The sequence below is a fragment of the Anopheles coluzzii genome, chromosome 3 (assembly GCF_943734685.1).
Source record: "Anopheles coluzzii chromosome 3, AcolN3, whole genome shotgun sequence".
NCBI classification, from domain to species: Eukaryota; Metazoa; Arthropoda; class Insecta; order Diptera; family Culicidae; genus Anopheles; species Anopheles coluzzii.
This window is the reverse complement of record NC_064671.1, coordinates 60,523,339-60,541,974: the sequence shown is the minus strand read 5'-3', so window position 1 is coordinate 60,541,974 and position 18,636 is coordinate 60,523,339. Positions and strand designations below refer to the sequence as shown.

Below are 18,636 nucleotides of genomic sequence, written 5' to 3'. Positions count from 1 at the left end.
AGGTTTGAGAGATAAGCATTGGATGGTAGAGGCGAAGAAAAGTCTTGTCTTTATTGTAGAAGGTGATTACTATGTAGACGGCGGGGGTATTCTTTGAGCTCAACCCACTTCCTGCGCCAAAAAGGTAAAATCACAGCATGGTGGTGCGTAGGTGACAAAAACCTTCCCCTTCTCAGCTCAGTCAGCGCTTAATGCAAAAAGGGTGGCTCTCGCTTATCGTGGTGGTTTTCATTTTGGAAAACATCTTTTTTTCTTCTTCGGAGACAAGCGTCGTCATTGCTGCAAACAGATAACAAGAACATATTTCACGATAAGGGCGGTAATCGGTTCATTACATCGTTCATGCTGTAAGCAAACGCGTGAGGTCGAGGGTTTACTCGGAAATTTGTAATTTGTTCGATTATTTTCTGCCCTCCAAAGTATACTTGGGTCAGAGATGATTATGTGAGAATTTGGTAACAAAATACAGCAAACTTTTATGTTTTATGAAGGCGTTTTGTGTTATATACATTATCAGGCTTATTCTATTCTGAACTCGATTCGATTCGTGTCGAGAAAATGAACTACAAAGTGAATTTTGCATTCAAATGAACACACAAAATTCATCAACTCAACGTCGATACGACTCGATTATAAGAATAGAATACGGCTGTGTGTTTTTCAACATGATGTTTACATGCTACTACTATGCGCTAACAAAATATTAGAAACATAATTCACGGGTAAAGTTCCGTTAAAATCTTTTGTTGGTTGGCTAAATTTGGCTGTGTGAGTAATATACCCCACAGATAAGTGGTAAGGGTCATCGATCTACTTTTTGGCCATTTTTACAAAGCCTTCCAATGGTTTCGGTGTCTATCACAGCCCAGTAAAATCATAGTGGATGAGCTTTCGTTTCGCACGATCATTGCAGAACCCTTTTTGATGGTGGAGAGTTTGTGGAACAAAAAAAGAAGTCGCGGACAAAATCGCGATCCGGAGCTAATTGAAAGTGTGAGTTTTCCGGTCATTTTTCCCTTTTACTGTGAGAACCATAGATTTGTGGAGTGAATGAGTTGTGTGTGTGTGTCGTTTGTGAAATTCCCATCATGTCCCTTTCTCAAAAGATCACTTTTTGAGTGTTTGCACGCAGCGACAACATAAGATCGAAAGTCATTCGAAATCACCCCCGCCGCTTGCGGATCCGTGGAAGCAGGGGAAATGAAATTTTGGAGTCGTTAAATCTCGAGCTGCTGCGAAAATCGTTGTGCCGGAATGAAACTGTTTGCTGAAAGAAAAAAAAAAGAAAAATAAAACCATTGGGGAAAATTGTTTTGCTGAATCTCTGTCTACCTCCGACCACTGGGAATAGTAACAATTGAGAGGAAAAGTTTGTGTCTGTGTGGTGTAACAAAATTTTCTTTGCGCTACGTTGGTCGCTGACACCAGAAGAAAGTGTTAAAATTTTGTTTGCATTAGCTCCTAACAAAAATAATTCCACATAATGTATTATAGAATTTGGATTGCCACCTACTTGATTGAAGCATTCAAACGGATTTTGATGATTGTTAAAATAATTCGATTTCGATTAATTCGATTAATATTTTCCATAGCATCAAACCAATGCTAAAATTTTTTTAGGGGGATTGTCATCTCTGTTCGAACTTAAAATATCCATAATGACCGAGTTTGTCTGAAATTCTGCGGTCAACGCAAAAAAACGTGAATGTGCACCTGAACTATTTCAAGTAGCGAGTTATAGAAGTAACCAACTTGTTAAGCTTATTTTGCTGGAGAGAAGAAAACATTTATTATGCCTTCTAAAATTTGAAATCTATTCTAGAAGCAATCAACTTGCACTGTGTCCTCGGTTGCTCATCTATTTAAGACACCTTCCTCATCTCGTGGGCTCATGTTACCATAATTCACGCTGCTAACCCACCTTCGTTTGCAATACACCGGAACTGTTGAAAGGCAACTCCGCGATAATATATACACAAAACGCCCGTGCGACGGCCGTTGCCCATGTTCCAGTTCCAGCTGCTGAGCTATCATCCTTCTCAACAATTCTCTACTACCTTCCGAACCGGTTCTCCAATCCTCATCATTTCGGTATTGCTCCTCTAGCCGACAATCTTGTGACGCCATCGCCATACCCGTGCTACGATGGCAAGAAAGAATCTTGAACTGTTAATCGTTTCTTGTGATCACTTGTTCTTCTTCTGCTAGTATTACTAGTCTAGTGTCAACTTCAGCCAGGCGATGTGGCATGTGTTGTCAATGATGATGGTGCGTGAGAAACGAATTACATTAGATCCCCGGACCATGGTGCTCTGTGTTTCCTCGTGGAGATGTTAAAGCTGTTTAAATCGATGGATTCCGAACTGGGTAGAAAACAGGTATAGTTTTATTATCTCAAAAATGGCAGCATCTATGATGTCTTCATTTAAACGATCGCGACAATCTCACAAACATATCTATTTTACTATCATTTTGCCCTTGTTAGGCGTAATGAGTGTAGTGTAATTGTAGACAGGGGTCAGTACTACAGTGTTTTATTCGATTTGTTATATTGGGTTTAGGTTTTATCCCTGGAAACTCTTCATAACACATTATGTTTCATTAATATATTTACATCAAGTCTTCACAATGGCTGTTAGCCACCCTGCTGGTGGTCACACTTATGGCTCCCCTTGTATGCAGTGTGCTGCAATCAGGAGGAGGAGCTCGCTTACGCGATGTTTTACAATTTAGGTCAATTAATCCAATGGTCACTTGTTGCGATATGATGTTGTATGTACATTGCTCCTGTTCGCTAAGGCGCCTTTTTACATACGTTATGCATACTAAAAGGGAGAGTCAATGATGCGTGCAGGCCGTCGGACCTTCGAACGTCCTGGGCGTCCATCCCCTCCCAGGGTAACACAACGTTCCAATCATTTCTCAGCGCTGGTAACTGGTAAAACATGCCGCCAACTTGCACTCTGCGTTGGCACACAAAACAAACAGTGGTTGGAAATGGGGAGAGCAATGAACAAAAATCTTAACCTGTTTTAGACACAGCAGACAAGGTGGGGTCTCCCTCTGTGTGTACATGCTGACATCAGCGGGCGATGATTTCGCGGCGCTTTTGCCTATATGCATGTACGCTGGCTTCATGACCGACTGACAAACAAACAGCGGCGATGTATGCAGTAAGTGACGACGCCGCCATTCAGGCCCGTGAGTTTAATCGAGACGCTCAGAGGTGCTATTATCGGTCGGTAAATGATGAGCGAACATCGTGTATGTTTGTGGTCGAGGGGTGAACGGCATGCACATCTAGGTGATTGTTTTTTTTGCTTGCTTTGTTTTGGTAAGCCCTTGAGGTTTGTTGCAGCGATGTCTTGTGGAGCTAAAGGTGTAGTTAAAGGAAAAAAGGGCTTAAGACTAGGCCGGTGAAGTATGGGCAATCGGGTACGATAAACCCGTGCCTGGTTGGTCGTAACCATCGCTGGTGTCGTAAGACGGAGCCAGAGTAGGGAAGGTTAGTATGTTAGGATGGTCGTGTGCCTTACCTAGTGCGATGGTCAGGTGTGTGTCCTGCCCGCGATACTATGACCTCGATATGTGCGGAGTTAGATAATCTTCCCTTACCGCCTAGTGGCTTGGAAGCAATTTACATCCATGAATGTATTGAAAAGCTTTGAGAGTGATGTGATATGAAATCATCTATATAGCGGGCTGTTGTGAAGCATTTAACATCTTTGGTACCAAGATGGATGCACATAGTATTGCATTCGAGCTGGCAAAGGTAAACTACTATGCAACCTATCTATACCTCAAATATAGATAATTCGATTGCACTCTGGGCCATAAGGTTGTATGCAAAGTACACCTGTGCCGGGTCTAATTCGATGTCGTTTTTACTCGATTAAGCCTTCAACGTAAATTTTCTATTACCCCCCTCTTCTTTGTTCTCTTCCTGGTACGTTGACGTGTTGTGCTGTTATGCTTCCAACCGTCCACACACGCGGCCACTAAACTGGTGCACGGACCACGGTTTTACGGTTCTTCGTTTTTAGCACTGACTGCTGGACCCTGCCCGACATGGCTGCGTGGGGGCATTATGAAATCTGAGCGGTCTTACGACGACAACGCGCCACGCTCGGTAGCTAGCTGTACGATGGGCATCGGTTGAAGCGGTGCTACAGTTTCCTGGTCCTTCGTCGTTGTGTTCGACCAATGTCCAATTAGCATACAGCTGATAAGTGGACAGCTTTCCGGGAGGGCAAATAATGGCGACCGGCTGACGTGACGACGATGTACATAAGCGTGTAATGTGCGCTGGCTGGCACTTTTCTCGCCGTGCGGTACAGATATCTACCAAAAAAGGCTTATTTCGGCGGCAGCTTGATTCCGTTCAATATCCGCTTGCGAAGTGATAATTTTCAACTCGTTTTCTCGTGTACTTCACTCTGGACAGCTTTCCTTTCATCTTTCGGTAATGCGGCAAAGAAATCCGATCGGACACGAGCTAGATTTCGCGAGTGGTGTGCCCCCTTTTCTTCCACTATTTGCTCGGTAGCTCGGTTTTCCCATCTAGCTAGCTCTGTCAACTTTCAACGGAAATAGTAGCTATATGCGAAAATAATTATATCATCATAAGTGGTGACGACCATCAACTCTCGTATATTGGCGCTTCGATGTATCAACTCGCGGTCGGTTTTTCCTTTCGGTTTACTTCCTATGCAATGCTGCCCCCCTCGTGATGCATTTCAAACGGCTGTGTTTCATTTGTGCTTTTACGTACCGTGGTATCTGTGCGTCGCCTTACCTATGTTGACATGATGTAAAAATATATGCAATTTAACAGTTGTAGAGCATATGTAGCGAGAGACTCCATATTCATGATAAACCTCTCATAATCATAAAGGCCACTCGTTGAAACGAAAGTAAGTGGCATTGCAGGAGTAAGGTTGTAAAAAAATGGTTTGTTTATAGATTGTATTTGTCACATAAATATGTATTTCTTCCACGTAATTCTGTCGACGTTTTGCTATTATTCACCACGCACCTTTCAATGAACTGATTGCTTAAATTTATTTAATGTACTCGTATTTGAAAGCATATTTAACACCAGCTTCACTAAAACTTAATTTAAAGAATCGTTGAATAGACGAACATCTATCGATTCATGAAACTCTATGTTTAAAGATTTCCCCTCTTTTCTATCTCTTCATAGAACGTCATAAGGCCGAATTTTTGTATTCGATATACAAAATTAAATAAATTTCCTCTTTTCCTTAACAAAAAAACAACTTTGATTTATTTTTATGATTTAATATCTTTAGTCCTTCATGAATGTTTCGAGATTCGTGAATCATAGGAGATTCGATACGTGATTTGAATCACTTATCTCTAAGACTTCATTCGAATGAAAGATTCATAAAGCACAACACTACCTCATATGCAGATCGGTGTTGTCGCCATTGAAGTGTTATTCTATTTCTAACGACTAGTACGTGCTAATTATCACTTGTTTCTCTTTCCACTAGCGAGCGGTTGGTATAGAGATTGATGTTTTCGGGGCAATCTACCGTTTTCCAGCAATTTAGCGAAAAACTACCGCCATTTAGCATTAATTTTCGATAATCGTACGCCACCTCACCCCGTACTGGTTTGTGGGGGAGTACTCAACAACGCACAAGATCATCACGCATGAGAAGTTAGGAAAGTGAGAAGCGAACTGCCGGTATGTGTAGGTTACGATACGAGTTCAAGGTGCCATCGCCTAAGCTCTAACCCACCCTCTCAGCAATCAACCTCAGCCAGAGGCTTATTTTTTCCGACAGCTCTTTCACTCGCCCACCGAAGCGTCACAGCAGCTGAGCCTGCATGGGGGCGAAGTATTTTTAGTGAGCGTTATTAATGTTTCGCTGAATTGTGTTGGTTTGTGTGCAGTGCGCTCATCGGCCAACGTTTCCCATAGACTTCAGATGGTAGCGAGATGTGGGGATCAATGCTACTGCTGTCGCTGCTGTGCTGATTGGAATGTGTCGGGCAGAAGGGAAGCGAAATGCATTCAAGTGCATGTAGTTGCAGAGCACCGATTGGTTGGTGGGTGGTGTGGATGATGGCAAACCCTAACACATGAGCCTGAAGACAGGTTACTACCAGCGCTTGTTTAATGAATCGCGAGCCGACTCGTTCATGACCTCTATTTTTCCCGTGCATCTTTGCGGTGGATGTGGGTCTCCGGTGGGGTATGGCAGCGTGTTGTTATTCTTTTACCATTCACCGTGCACACATTAGGTCACACAAACGTCAGCGTCAGCGTGTGTTTAAGTTATTTACACGTGAGAAATCAATTATTATCGACAGATTCTGACACGGTTTCTCGGTTTCCCCTCTGGTTGTGCCTGCAACAATAAACAGTCCATTTGTTACATTTGCAGTGCATTTCGCTGAGGTTATACGTTATAATGGTATCTAAAACGGCTGTACATTCAGGTTAAAAATTGGTGCTGTTTTGTTATTTTTAACTACTATTTGATACAGTAAAAATAAAGGAAAAAGTGTGGAAATCTTTCAATTAACCTCTGCGTAGCTGTATCATTTGCAAAATGAATCTCGAAATGAAATGAAATTTCAGACAAGAAGGATAACACTGTTCGTACGTCATCTAAAGCCAGTTGGGCGTGGTTTTATTGGGTAGTTTCATACGATAGAAAGGAAACGAAAAATGGCCACTGTCTGCAATAGGGGCAGTTAAAATCAGCCAACCTCATAGGCACAAAAGCGAAAGGAAATACCCACGATGATGATAATGGTGATGACGATGATGTTGCAAAAGGAGAAGATCATGTAGTGATCGAGTTGGATTAAAAGGGGGATTTTTAACGCGTTTCGTAAGTTTTGAGAAGTATAAACATTTACTCAAATATATTTTCTTTAAAAGAAATATTTTCTTGTGTAATTCGTAAAACTCCGTAATCTCCGTAGTATCTACCATACTATTGAGATTTGCTAAAAAAATATTGTTTCCTGTCATCGGTCATATAATTGGGTATTGTTGTTCAATGATCTTTTCCACAAATTACTCTTACTTTGATAAGAACTTTATCGTACAAAAACATTTTTCATGAAAAAAAAACAACAATTAATGATAGTGAAGTATTGGTGTACCGGATAAACCGCTCTACAAAGAACTATAACAACTCAATCTGCAGCAGCCAAACGGCATTCCAACTGGTTGGCCACGGCACGAAAGATTGCTTATCGTTAGCGCAATTTGCATCGGTAGCAATTCAAATTGCACTGGCGGGCGCAAATTATTAGACCGATCGATTGCAGCTTTCGTATCGATCATAACATTTCCTTTCGATCGTCACGACACGCTCACAAAAACGCGCACACTGTGGGTGGGGCGTCTCAACATATACGTGCGGCGCGGCGGCAAGTGTCTGGCGAAGGACTTGGCCAGACAATGCGCACAGAGAGAATAGGTTATTGGCATATCGAGTTGCATGATGCAGATGATGGATGAACACGGATGATGATGATGTTTGTGTGTATCTATGTGTGTGTGTGTGTGTGCGTGCGTCAAATGTGTTATGGCGATAGTGGGGGGCTCCCGCTGTGCAGCGCTGTTTAGATAGAAAGTCAATCATTAGCAATCATTGCGCGTGATGGAAGGAAAGTAAATACCACTCTCTGGTTTCCTTTGCCTTTCGCCCACCGTTTTGTTTTCTTTCCACGCCCCACATTCCTGCCGCTGTTTTATCCATCTTTGCTATCGATGAAGTTGTTGAAAGTGACTCGTTTTGCAAAACCTCGGACTGTTGGATCACATTTAAATCTCTTGGGACGGGGACAACACATAAAGTGCAACATAAATGTAAGTGAACTTTCAGACACACGCTGGATATGCTGGTGGGTGTCGCAAAGATTGGGCGTGATGTTGGTTTACAAGTGTCTACGATGTCCCCCTAACTATTACGGTTAAAGTTTAGCATGACATTGTCACCCATACCTTGGACATCGGCTTGGCTTTCGGTATAGTCGGCATCACTTCAAAAGATGCTCCGGGCGGGGTGACCAAAGATTAAATGAAAAATGTTGTAGTATGCCACCAGCAGATTGCAACCGTTTTGCAACCGCCACTATCGCATCTTCACTTTCACGTTTTGCAGTGAAAACAGGAATTTCTCTGCAGAAAATTTCCTTACTTGCAACATCTGCTTTTAACGATTGCTTTCTTTGGCGGAGCCGTTGTGATACGCGAGTGTGGCTGGGTGGGTACGGGGCGGCGGGTGTGTGATGGCTACAAACAGTGAGAGCGCAAAATGAAAAGTGTAAAAGATTCACCTGGGAGAAGGACAAACATGATAGATATTTTCATGGTTTGTTTTGCTAATGCGCAATGTGCGAAATAGTTGCATGTTAATTTTTACAACGGTGCGTGCTTCGACGCCGTTTGAATTTTAGCGTTATCTGCTCGTAAAAAGTGTATCTATGAGTAGTGCGGTGGTTTGTTTACCCACCGGCAAGGGCAATTACAATGTAGTGAGCGTGAAACAAAACACTTTCATTGTGAATGGTTTACAAATAAAATCTGAACGGCTTCGGTACTGCCTTTTTTACGCTCCACATTTAACCTTAAATTTGTCAATGACACGAAGGAAGCATAAATGTTTTATACTTATGTTTATAGTGTACCGGACATAAAAAAAGATCATAATTCGATCAGACGCTTTCAGATAGCGGTGACAAAAATGGCGACGAAAAATATGTTTTCCTAGTTACCTGGTACTTCCCAATTCCACTGTTATAAAACTGTTTACTATTACCGTTTTTTTTAACAGAACCCTTCGGTGCTAATATACAACTCCGTTTTGACGCTCCCGTGACTGATGTGCGTCGCTATTGCCTCGCCATTAATAACCTCTCAAACGGGCTGTTAGCTCTGAGGTTCGGTTTAAAGGGAGAGGCACAGGAATGATGGGTTTTAAATTTGGTCATAAAACAATTTAACCTGTTCCACATTGCTGCTGGGTTGCGTGCATGTTGTGCGCGGAAGTGCTTAGTAGAAGGGACCCGGAATCGAGCGGAGTGATTCCATCCAAACGTTTTGTAACGGAAGTGTGTTATTTTTTAACCTTCAATACAGGTTTCAATAGAGCAACAAACAACAAACCAATTTCCTCCGTTATTTTGGAGTTTGAAGTTTCACCGCCAGATATGTGCATTGATCAACACACACACACACACACACGCACTTGCTTCCGTGCCATTTGGATATCAGCAGGATAAGGGTTCTCTTCAAAAGCAACTCCAATGAGCAACAGTTGATGACTCTAGTCAATCCACGGGTAAAGATATAGGTTTCTTTCTCACTGAGAAAAAGAGTTGAATGAGTGTTCAACGCTGTTAAATGTGCCTATGAATGGTTGTGATATTTCCCCGTCCTTAAAGATGTTGTTTTTTTTTTTCCTTTCGCTCCAGTCGGTTTGGTGATCACGTTTGAGAGAGAAGTTGTTGTACTGACGACGAAGACGACGGCTACGATACTTAGCCAACGTCTGTCTCTGTGATCGTATGTATGTGTGTGTATGCTTATCGCGTTTGTTCCATTCACCATCCCCGGGCTGGGCGGTATGTGGCTCGAAAGCACAAACAAACTCAGTCCCCCAGCGCCAGCTAGCCAGCCACGTTCAGTGTACCCAGTGTCCGATCGAGTCAAGTTGCCGTAAATAAAAAAAGCGGCCTGACTGCTGCTGTACGCGGTTGTTGTTGTTGCTGTGGCGCGGCCTCGCGTACGTGTCGTTTGGAATTTGTCCCCCAAAAGGGTGCGATGCTGAGGAGGTGTCCGATCGCTTGCCCAATATACGTTGCCGCCTTCTCCCGAGGAGTATTCTGCCTTCGAGCCTCTTTTTTCTCTTTACAGCTTCGATTGTAGCGTAAGCTGTTAACGGATTGAAAGTGGTGTGCCCTAAGGGTAGGAAGCTGAGCGTGTGTGTTGTCTAATTTGGTTGTCGCTTGCAAATGGGTGGAGGTAGCAGACCACCCTTGAAGCTGCTGTGTGACCTTCCTTGGCTTTCTCCAATCCTTGCGTGAGGGTAAGGTACGAGGAAGCTAGATAACGGTGTACGCGGTAGGAAGTAATTTTGACTCAATCGCTTCGTATTCCGGCACACCGTCCACCTGGGGGACACTGCACCACATTTTCACCTGATTTAATTCTGCTTTGTTTTTGTTGTTGTTGTTTTTTTCCTTCAAATCGTTTACTTCTTGTGCACACTCTCCGTGTCCGCTTCCGCTCGGGGATTAGATTGGAATCGATGGAAATCGGGTTGCCCGAACACCGACAACACATGAACTATAACTATTGCCCACAGAAAAGGGGACCAGTGTGGGGGAAAGAGCATACGTTTGATTGAGCTAATCGGTTTGTTAGTTTTTGCTCCGATATTTTCCCTTTCCATAACTAATTCACTTTCAACGACTGCGGACGTACGCAACGTCCAAGAGATCAAAAGAGAAAGAGAGAGCGAGACAGAGGGTATTGGAAAAAATATGCAAAAGAAAGAAGAAAGAAAAATAGAAAAGTGCCGTTGCGTTCGTGTGTTCGCGTTCGTTAGCCTGTTACGCATTATTGGCGCATTGGAATTTAATTTCATAGAAATTAATTTCATCTTCTCATCTTGGAGCGACGTTGCTTTTGGGTTGGGCCAGCAGCATTTCCGCGAGGCCACGTCGCGTTTTGCTAGCGTCTTTGGCATGTGAAACCAGGAGCGAATGCGTATCTTTCTTCCCATCTAACCAGAGGGCTTGTCACCTTCTGAAACACCTTTGCGGAGTTAGACACTATGTAAACGCAATAGCTGACATTTTTCTGCTATATGGTGTCATGTAATTGGGCTTGAGGTTGGACAATTTTACGATTTTATTTGGTTAGTCATAACGGTGTTGTTGAGGGATGGTATTTTTTTAAAATTTTCATTCAATAATTAAACAGCTGGTCCACCGTGATTCTCCTCTGATGACATCCTGCTGATCGGCGATCATCTTCAATGGGGCTAACCGTTGGAGTTAGCATACAAAATTGTAGTTTTTCCTAAATTGTCGATTTTTTTTCCTTAGATAGAAGGGACCAGATTTCTTAGGGTTTTTGATTATATTGAAAAATAAATATTCTTGTTGAAATTCCATATGGTCATCTCATTATAAAATAACTTAAATAAAAAGGTGATACGATACGTAATTATGATGTAATAAATGCAAGATTATTCTGTTTTTGTGACACATATATATGAAGTACTGATATATGAAATTGATGACCAAATGAGCTATACAGTTACTTATTGTCTTCATAATTGTTTGATGTTATCCAGCATTAAGAGTAATTGGGTAATTTCACTTCAAATCCTCTCCTCAGCCGGAGTAAGCCAATTCTGCTTGAATTTTTTAGATTCCAAAAAACGAAAAGAAAGTGTATCTGTGTAACTCCGGATGAGCATCATTTTGCTTCTAAATGGACGACACAACGCGCTTAGCTTGTAAACCCCTGCCGAATGCGGGTGAGATAACTTGGATTAGCTTTTCCGATGGTTTCGTCTCACCAGGGGCCATGGGTGTTAATCTAAATTAACCATCTAATGTAACCATTAAGGGAGAGAGAGATACACGGCGATGGGGTCAACTGGTCTTGTGTGCGTTGGTAGGATGAGTAGGATTCCTTCTCCAATCTTTCCCTCGCAGAGGTGCACATTAACGAGCGCGTTAGATGACCCGAACCCTTCTGAAAACGGTCACCCGAAATTAGTAGCTTTCATTGAGTCGATTAGTGAAGCGGACGTCTTTAATTTCGGGTACTTCATTCATCCTATTTTTTTAAACGTTGTAGCAATTCCGCCTTTTTCCCATTCACTTAGCGATCTCTATGACCGTACGCGAGGTCTGATGATGGGGGGGGAAGTGTTTCATCAATGAGTGTGATCTTCGAAGAGGATCACCGTTGATCGTATTCCAATGGAAATGTTCGCCTCTATAGATAAGTTTGCGTCCTTGAGGAGGCATCTTTTAACCAGCAACATGACTATAAGCTCTCTAATACCTATTGCGAAGCATTTGGAGTCGTGACCGAGCTCTGGAACATAAGACAACGAAGACGGCTGTCGTCACGAATCTGGCGGGAAGATGATGGCACCTGTAGATATTGTTTCACTTTTGACCTCTCCTTGAACATCGTGTACTGAAAGTGGTTGCTGCTCGGCATTGTATCTACCACACTTGCCCGAGATGCGTGCCCGTGTGTATGTGTGTATCATTAAACCATTCCAGAGGTCTATCGTGAGCAAGTAAGCACACCTAACACCCCGTCATCTTGATTTTGTACACGGCTGCAAGTAGCGTGTGTGTGTGTAGGAGCTCTATCGATTACGTAAAGAGACACCGCGCTGCTACGCATTGGAGATGGCTGGAACACCGATCGTTTTCAACCGTATCGTGTATCACATTACCGGTCACTTGCTCGTAGAGATTTGGTGTGCCGTGGCGCTGTACGCTCTCCAACCTCAAAACTAACCTGTCGTCGGACAAAGTGGTGTGACCAAAGGGCGTTTTGCAATGGCGGTGGAATAACTTCATCTGTGAATGGCTTGTCGCAAACAGTCAAGAGTGTACTTTGAGATCAAGATTTGAACATATTAGATTTAGTGTAGTGAATGAATACATAGGCAGCAAATCCTGGATAAGTTAGAACACAGATGTTCCTTACTAAATCAAAGGTGCCCCGCACTTATCGAAGTTTTTCTCTTATTCATTTCTATGATTTAATGAACAAGCTCTGTTATTTCTTTATTTAGTTTGAATATTATATACTAATACGAAGGTCTGACCGTTCTTCATGAAACAAAAATACATTTTTATTCACTTCTACAAGGTTTAACACGTCCTTTAGATATAGATGTTTGGAAACTAAATTTTTAAATTTCCTTTCACATTGGTCACTGTTGTTGCTTTTAGATATTATTAAACTAACTATACAAGTAATGTTTAGAAAAAAAAAAAACATCAAAGCTGATATCATTGGTAATTGCTATGTAAAAGAGTAGAGTATTGTAATGTACTATGTTCAATCCGTTTGAATGTTACTTAGCAGGGGTTTAACAATTCCCTTTAATCCAGAACTCTAATGAAATTGAAGTTTATTTCCTTTTAGATATTCTACCATATCAAGTGTTATGGCTAATAGAAGAATTTTATATTAAGACTTCACTATACAGTTACAGTGAACACTCTCTTATTTGACACCTCTCCAATTTGAGAAACCTCTCTTATTTGAACATTTTGCACAGTCCCTTGATTTTCAGTACATTTTTGTTCCTCTAATTTGGAAAACCTCTGAAATCTGTATCCCTCTTATTTGTGTATGGTGTTGCCATGGTTATTGAAAGATGTATGCTCAAATTGGCGATTCTGTTCGCAGTTTCCTATAGCAACAGTTAAGGCTGCATACTAAATGTTCTGTCTCTTTCTTGTCTTGTATGGACCTTTCATTCACTTTCCACCTCTGTAATTTGAAAACCCCTCTTATTCGACAGTCCCATCGCCTCTCAAATAAGAGAGGGTTCACTGTATTTCATTACACTCTTGTGCTTTACCTGCTTTATGTGTAACAACCTCCCTTAGTATTATAATATGTTTTCCTATTTGGACCGAAACATCTTAGTTTTTTTTTTGGATTCGCTAAATAAATCAGTTAAATTACCTCTGCATAAAATAACGAAAGTTTTCAGATGAGCTTACATAGCGCCACATAAATTAGGGGAAATCCTTTTTTCGTGCCTTTTTTCTCTGCTTTGCAACCTAAATGCTGTTCTTTCGCTTGCTGCTGGGCATCACCAAGCGACTGAGTCAATGCACCGCTCTGGGAAGCTTAAACAGTGCACGTTAATTTAACGCCAATCAATTGTTTGTGTCTTTTTTTACTCAGTTTACTTTTACACTAACTTTTTTTTTCTTAACTTACGCGCGCGTGTTGTGAGCAAACAACAACAACATAATTTCGCGCCACTCCGCCGCTACTGCTGATCCAATTGGGTTTCACAGTTTTATTAGCACGAATAATGTTCATTGTTGTTTAAGTAGGTGGAGTGTATGTGTATTTCTGTGTATGTGTGTGAGTGCAAGGGAGCGAATTCTGCCGATTAATTGGTTTTTGGGCGTAATGTTTACCCGAAGGTGGGAAATTACGATTACCCATTTAACGAATGATGATCTACACACAGCAACACACAAACACAGATGGTTACATTTATTTACGCCATGAGTGTAGTAATATTCCTTATGTAGGTTATGTTTTCTCTCTCTTTTTTTAGAATCCAAACAGTAATTCCTGTTATTTTCTCTATCGAATAAACCTTTCCCTCCAGTTGATTGTTGTTTCTTCTCCAAGAGCGATACCAGAAATCTTTCGCCCGTTGTTTGGAAAGCATTATTCATAATTGGAATTATTTATCACTCCAGATAAATAAACATTGATGGACGTCACATTCTAGGGGAAAGAAGTAAATGGGAAGTAGGAAACCACAATTCCAATTCGATGGCCTTGTTGGCCTATTCTTCTACAAAGCTTCCGACGGCCGACGGTCATAGTTGGGTGGTTTATTTACATTTTCTGAATTTTGATGCCAGACGTTTATTATTATCAGCCACACATAAAAGATTAATCACTTCAATAAATATGACTAATATGGTTTGTCTTTCTTTTGTTATCTATCGTTTTAGGCCTCTTACCCGCAAAACCGAATTAGGACGGTTGAACATCATCATCGTATGCTTTATGCGAATGATTTATCGTGCACGTCCATTATCCGTCGTGGATAACAACGCAGAACTTGTTAATGTAGCACCTATCACGGTCAACAGAAACCCCCGGCACCCGCCATAGCCCTTGGCAAAATCTAAACAAATGCTCAATATTGAAGGTTTGGTGACCGTTCCACAGTAGCAGATTGCTCGGCCTTGTTTTCGTCCCAGTGTGCGAGTGAAAATGGCACGCAGAGAAGATGACCCCATCTCTGGCTTTTGCAACGTCACAGCAGCCCTGAGCCTTACCGATAACGATTGTGTGGCTACAGGAGGCTTGTTCGCCGACAGATGCCGGACGAGTAATTATAGTCACCGTCAGCACGACCGCACGAAAGTAGCTTATTCTTCAGCACACCGGATCGCCGCTGTCGCATTTCCATCGGGTTTGATCGTGTTGGGAGCACAGCATTGTGACACACCGTTTTCCAGCAACTTCTGCTATACTTCAAGCTTTGGTGCGAGGGATATGTGAACCTGCGAGTTAAAAAAAAGTGTGATAATGTGTGATTTGTTATCCATTGACTGTAATACTATTTGTCTATCGGTAAAAAGTAAAGTAACAAATGCAAAGAAGAGCGCGATATATATGCAGCAAAGACTTGTTTGAAGCAATAATAAGTAAAACGCAATACTCTCTGGAAGTTCTAGAAAGAGGGCATTTTCCATGTGCACAAGTGAAAGATAAGGTTCGTGGATATTAAGTGATATCGGCAAGGAAGATAAGCGTAGGTGCATTGACGACATTGCTATCACGAGCACACAGCTGTGTTAGTGTGCCAGTAGTACATAGTCGAATAGTAAAGTAATTAAGTGCTGATACTGTGTAGATGTGCGAATAGCCACAGCCCACAGTCATCTGGATGAGCAAAGGTGTATATGATAGTGTACCGTAAAGCTGGGTATTCTGAAATTGTGTAACTAGTGAACCAAGATACCTGTAACTGTTTTCCAAAATGTCGTTCCTAAACAACTTGAAGAAGGTTTTCCACCTGGGCAGCGGAGAGGCGAAGAAGAAGCGCATCTTCAACAACATTCGCATGGACACAGATCCGGCCGATTTCTGGGACATGATCGGTGAGCTGGGCGATGGTGCGTTTGGCAAGGTGTACAAGGCACAAAACAGGGAGACGAAACAGCTGGCTGCGGCTAAGATGTGCACACTGGAGGATGAGGAAAATCTGAGCGATCACATGGTTGAGATTGACATCCTGTCCGAAATTAAGCATCCAAACATTGTCGGTTTGTATGAAGCATACTCGATCGACGACAAGCTGTGGGTGAGTAATGGGTTTCGAGGGAAAAGAGGGCATAGCATTAGATTATTTGCAATATATCTTAGCGTAGGACTATTTTTACATATAGTTATATATATATACGTACTTATATTATTTTCACTAAAATTGCATTTCACCAAGTACGATCAACAAGGAAAACCTTTGATGTGATGTTGCTGCACCTAAGTAATGATTCAATTTGAGTGCACGGCAGAAGTGAATGATCCACAATAAACCATTTGCTCATCGATGCATTGCATTATGTGTTATCTGAAGGTGAAGGCAACCCGTTATTACCGATCTAATGTTTTGAATACTCACACGGCACTTTCGTTGTAGTTGGACGGACGGACGGGAAGAAAGTGTGCAAGCACATGCAATCGTGATGCACTTTTCTGATTCATATGAAATGCTAGAATGTGCCCTGGAGGAAAGAAGCGTTGGATCATATTTCTTGGTAGAGATTTTTCTCCCCTATGTTTAGCAGTTCCACTTCCAAGCATTGTGGTGATATACAACGAGGCAAAGTAATGCAATCTGTTTCATTCATAAGCTTCCATTGCTATTTTTTGCAAGTTCTTCTTTTTTTTAAATGCAAGTTGAGTGCATAGTAAATAGGCCGGAAAGTGGGTCCGTTAGTGTGTACCGATATTCGTAGGTGTAACTAGGAGGCAGACTGGAGGGAGGGTTTTTTGCATGGTTCAGAAGCATTTCAGAAATTTAATCGGTCTTCGTGTTTGCATGGTTCTTGTTTTCGTTACAGATGCTGATAGAATATTGTGATGGTGGTGCCTTAGATAGTATTATGGTGGAGCTCGAGAAACCACTCACCGAGGCGCAGATTGCTTACGTATGCAAGCACATGTGCGCCGGACTGAACCATTTACACAAGAACAAGGTGATACACCGGGACTTGAAGGCCGGCAACGTGCTGCTGACAATGGACGGTGGCGTTAAACTGGGTATGGATGGACTGCTGCCTTTGGTGCAATCGAAGGCGTGTAGGAAGCTAATAATCATTAACGACTTTTTTCTCTTTATCGTGTTGCTCTTTCACATTTTATTACACTTCGCACCATGATGATGCAGCGGATTTCGGCGTTTCGGCCAAGAATAAGCACACGATGCAAAAGCACGACACGTTTATCGGGACGCCCTACTGGATGGCACCGGAGCTGGTGCTGTGCGAAACGTTCCGGGACAATCCGTACGACTTCAAGGTCGACATTTGGTCGCTCGGTATAACGCTGATCGAGTTTGCTCAGATGGAACCACCGAACAGTGAAATGTCTCCGATGCGAGTGCTGCTCAAGATACAGAAAAGTGAACCACCCAAGCTGGATCAACCATCGAAGTGGTCGAAACACTTTAACGACTTTCTAGCGCGCGCGCTCGTAAAGGTAGGTGGGAGGGAAAAGTGCGGCTAACTGCACCAGTACATAAGCGTTTGATATTAAATTTCTCCTTTCTTTTTTCTTGCACATTTTTCTATCAGGATCCACAGCAAAGACCGTCGACGGAGGTGCTGATGGGATTGTCGTTTATTAGTGGTAATCTAGACTCGAAGCCCATCAAAGATCTGCTGCTCGAGTACAAGGCGGACGTGGTAGAGGAGGAACTGGTGGACGAGGAAGCGGAGGTGCGTATTGTGCGAACCGGTAGAACGTTCGATGAAGATACGGTTGCTAAGAAGTGCAATCTCTTGATAAACGTACCGCGTTTTAGGTTTCATGCAGTAGAACCAAACCGTGTACACACTATCTTTCAATGCGGCTACTTACCCACTACGATATAACTCATTTTCTTGCTAACTCTTTTCTTTTCTCTAACACACGCTGCAACAATTGAACACAATTGCAATACTAACGTCTGTACTTGTGGCTGTCCTTTAAAACCAAAATGCAAACGGTCTATTCTCATTGCAAACGAAATAACGAAACTGACCACAAAATGTCACTAACACGCAAATATACGCTTTAGAAGGCTAAACGACAAGCGAAGCGCAGATCGCTCTATCAGAGGGTTGGTAAGTTTTGTCAGACTAGAATGTTTCTGCCCCGAAATGAACAGGACAGCCCGATTTCAAAAAGTCCCTTTCTTGCGCGTGAAGTGTGTGATGTATAGTGTGTAATTCTTTGCTCGCTTGAGTATCATTTGATGAAAGCCTTGATTTCGATTAAAAATATGCGATTTTTGTACAACTCTAGACCTCTAGTAGAACTATCAAAATTACGTCCAAGGTACCTATATTGTTTTGAAGTGTGCATTTTTAATGTTGTTTTTAAGAGTTTTCTGTTATTTTTCAACGCGTTTCGGCTGTTTATCGGGCATGTACATGTGTGTACTCTTTATTTACAACTCAATCTTTATACTCGAGAAAGGAAAATCGGACTGCAGTGCGTAAACGTCTAGTCTGGCAATAGTTCCGTAGTTTTTATACATTAATGTAGAAGTTCATTTCGTTGTTTGTTTTGGTTTTCTTGCTTGCTTTCTATTCTATTCTATTCAGTAGCATGTAAAATGATGA

At 42.1% G+C, this 18,636-nt stretch overlaps 1 protein-coding gene across 13 annotated transcripts in view; it reads left to right on the top strand.

Moving 5' to 3' along the window:
* LOC120958155 (serine/threonine-protein kinase 10) overlaps positions 1–18,636 on the top strand; it is a 46,408-nt gene that overhangs the window by 14,054 nt on the left and 13,718 nt on the right. For 11 of the 13 annotated variants that reach the window (XM_040380749.2, XM_040380744.2, XM_040380742.2 and 8 more), the window contains 5 exons: positions 14,752–16,112; positions 16,873–17,071; positions 17,199–17,509; positions 17,605–17,748; positions 18,090–18,131. In XM_040380749.2, the coding sequence (XP_040236683.2) occupies positions 15,789–16,112; positions 16,873–17,071; positions 17,199–17,509; positions 17,605–17,748; positions 18,090–18,131 (1,020 nt within the window). In that variant the 5' untranslated portion in view covers positions 14,752–15,788. The remainder of the gene's footprint in view (positions 1–14,751; positions 16,113–16,872; positions 17,072–17,198; positions 17,510–17,604; positions 17,749–18,089; positions 18,132–18,636) is intronic. The other 2 variants (XM_040380750.2, XM_040380748.2) reach the window with 1 other exon arrangement.